This window comes from Syngnathus scovelli, chromosome 4 (genome assembly GCF_024217435.2).
Source record: "Syngnathus scovelli strain Florida chromosome 4, RoL_Ssco_1.2, whole genome shotgun sequence".
NCBI lineage: Eukaryota > Metazoa > Chordata > Actinopteri > Syngnathiformes > Syngnathidae > Syngnathus > Syngnathus scovelli.
The window spans coordinates 17,293,529-17,296,670 of NC_090850.1; the positions used below are offsets into that span (position 1 = coordinate 17,293,529).

The 3,142-nt window shown below is 43.6% G+C and overlaps 1 protein-coding gene across 2 annotated transcripts; it reads right to left on the reverse strand.

Moving 5' to 3' along the window:
• Window positions 1–372: 372 nt before the first annotated feature.
• LOC137840259 (galectin-4-like) lies at window positions 373–2,741 on the reverse strand. 2 transcript variants are annotated; one of them, XM_068650528.1, is made up of 5 exons: window positions 2,558–2,741; window positions 1,565–1,953; window positions 1,187–1,269; window positions 915–1,095; window positions 373–824 (listed from the first exon to the last, which is right to left on the reverse strand). In XM_068650528.1, exons 1-5 carry the CDS (start codon window positions 2,616–2,618, stop codon window positions 678–680), a joined length of 861 nt encoding a protein of 286 aa, XP_068506629.1. In that variant the 5' UTR covers window positions 2,619–2,741; the 3' UTR covers window positions 373–677. The 2 variants fall into 2 exon arrangements, with proteins under 2 accessions (XP_068506629.1, XP_068506628.1); XM_068650527.1 differs by having other exon boundaries at window positions 1,187–1,272; window positions 2,558–2,740.
• Between the last annotated feature and the right edge of the window lie 401 nt (window positions 2,742–3,142).

Sequence of the window (3,142 nt, forward strand, 5' to 3'; positions counted from 1 at the left end):
ATACCTGACTTGATTTGTGTTAATATTTTTTCTTTCATGTTGGGTGGTAACACACATTTTTGTCCCCTGTGTTTGTGCCCATTAATAAGTAGATTTTATTTCATATGCATCGCAGCATATAAAATCTAATCATTATTTTCTAAAGAAATTGTGTCAGATTATTTGTTCGGTTTTTGTCCTGCCTAGGTAAAGATGCCATCAAAGACTGACTGCTGCTGCTTGTCCCTGCAACCCAGTCAGACAACCATGGTCATGTATGTTTTTCACCACACACATCTTATAAACAGACAATCTATTTGGCAAACCTCAATAAGAGTCTCATGTCAGTTCAATTTGGAGATGGTACAGATTTGACTGAAAGAAATCATTAGAAAGATTTAACACCTTTATTTTTGTTCAAACACGCGTACATCAGTTGAAAAAAGTGACATATATACACTTCAGAAAAGAACTTAATTTGTTTTCAATTAAAGTGTCTTTTTACGACCGGCACTCAATTTTCCATGCAAGCGCCTCAATGCTGTGAAAATATTGTACCATGAGACTTACACAACTAGTCTAAAAAAGAAATAACTGGTGACAACCGAGCTCTAAAAGAAACTGATATATTAGAACGGAGCTGCTTGCCGTCAGCATGCCGACGCCCTGACAGGAAGCGTCGTCACATGGCCGCGTTATCACATCAGTTGGACGCCGCTGAGCATCACTTGCCACACCTCCAGCAAGTTGATGCGCTTGATATCAAGTTGAGGACCTGTGAAGTCCACCTGGAGCTCGTCGTTGAGGTCCAGGTGGAAAGTGCCACTCCCGCACTTGATGACAATCTGAACAGTGACAAGATGGCGACAGGCTCAGTAAGCTCTTTCTGCGATCGATCGACACCAAAAACTGATTTTTCAAGCATCTTTAATCACCTTGAAGGGGAGACCGGCTCCGAAGGGGCGTCCTTGGGGAAGGTCCCCGGTCTGCTTGTCGCCCCACTTGCGGCCCACTCTGGAGTTGAGGGTGAAGGTTTGGCTCTCCAAGTCCATGTTCAGTTGCAGCGCCGTGGTAACGTTGCCGTTGGAATCACGCACGTCCAGGTTGACCACCAGGCTGCCAAACAAATGCCTTTGTGCTAGCTGCCTTCTTTGTGTGTATATGTGGGCGGGGGGGGTGGTGGGCGGGGGTGTTGGTCTGTTATTACCTCTTTGCTTTGGGATTGGATTGTCCTCTGATGACAATGCTCCGGGCCACACTGAGACCGTCGAGCACAGCTTGGACTCCGCCCTTCTGCGCACACCCAAACAAAATAGAAAGATGACGACAATAAGGAGATGCACTTTCGAGACAGGTCAAGTTCTTCACGACAACGTGGGTGAATCCAATTTACTGGTGTCTATGATCACCTTAGGCCTTGAAGATGAAAATAAATGCCACAAGGCTAATTTGGTGCATATATTGAGCTGAACAATCAATGCCCACTTGATGTTTGAAGGTGTTGAGAAATGTTCATACAATTGAGAGAAAACAACAACATAAGAATCAACATTTTTGGCATCTACAGTACAAACCATTAACTCACCGGGTTGGCAGTCATGGCGAGCAGGCACGAGCATGTGACGTTGTGGGAGGAACACGCCATCTCATTGGTGGAGATTGCACACAGCTCGAGCTCCCCATCTGTCGGAGGAGGACCATCAGGACAGGTGGCAGGCTTGGCGGTAGTGGGGCAGGGGGCAGGAGTAGGACAGGGGGCAGCCTTGGTGGTAGTGATTGTGGTGCAAGGGGGACAGGTGGCAGGCTTGGTGGTAGTAGGACAAGGAGGAGGAGTAGGACAGGTAGCAGGCTTGGCCGTAGTGGGGCAGGGAGCAGGGGTCGGACAGGTGACAGGCTTGGCTGTAGTGGTGGTAGGGCAGGGAACAGGAGTAGGACAGGTGACGGGCTTGACTGTAGTGATGGGACAGACAGAACCTAGTATTTGAAAGGAGAGCGCACATTAGAAGATACTCAAATGTTGCTGTTGGTTCCCGCAAACAGATGGGGTGGCTTTTTGTCTAACAATATCCTCAACACTTTTCTCTGTGTTCTTCCTGCAGGGAGCAACTTTGGTCATTGTCATAATCTGTAACTGTTTCAAATAGCGCTTGCCTCTACGGATGGGTTTACACGTGAATTGTAAATGGTCTAACAGTGTCTTAGTAAGAAAAAAAGATGGCTTTATAGATTTAAAAAAAATCACTGGCAGCTTTCCGCATATTCCTCAGCTTTCGTGCAATCTCTACTTTGTAGCGATTTTTGGATAGTCAATTTTAGAAATTAATTCCTCTCTTTGCATAGATGGTGCTCATTTAAATGTTTGCACCGTTAAAATTGCTGGGTTAAAAATTGGACCAACCAGGAAGTTAAAGTTCTAATTACCAAATTGGGTTCACGCAGCAGTTTTACGAGTGTGCCATTAAATATGAAAACATTCAAAACCTCCAAGTGGAAGACAACACATTAGATGAAGAAAGACTAGATAAAATCACTTATTAAAATAACATAATATATATAAAATAATAAATTGTTTGCTCACCAGTGCAGGCCTGACACAGAATGAGGGTCATGAAGAGCCTGGCAGCGAATGACGGTGACATGTTGGGCTCAGAAACAAAGCAGAAAACCACTTAAGACGTTGGTGCGTTGTCGGCACTCCAGTGATTGCTTGCGAAACTTGAACTTGCAACATTTGCCAGTCAGCTCCTCCCATTATATACCCCCCTCCCCAATTTCACGCACACACATCACGCCACAAAGAATGCCGAGATGATGCGCTTTGCGCGGCTTTGGACAGGGAGGGGTAATAGGTTTTGTTTCTGAAAAAACAAAACTTGAAACTGATTGTGTGGAGTTTGACTTTGAAAATAATTTATAATATGATTTAAAAATAATTTGACAGGACGTCTATGACATCATGTCAAAGCTTTGGACAAGAATAGAATAGAATAGAATAGAATAGAATAGAATAGAATAGAATAGAATAGAATAGAATAGAATAGAATAGAATAGAATAATCTTTATGATCATTGTCACATGTACAACAAAAGTAAAAGTGCCAACCAACCAGTGCATTTGCTAAAATAAAAAAAATCCAAGCTAAAAGTCTATACAACTAAAAACC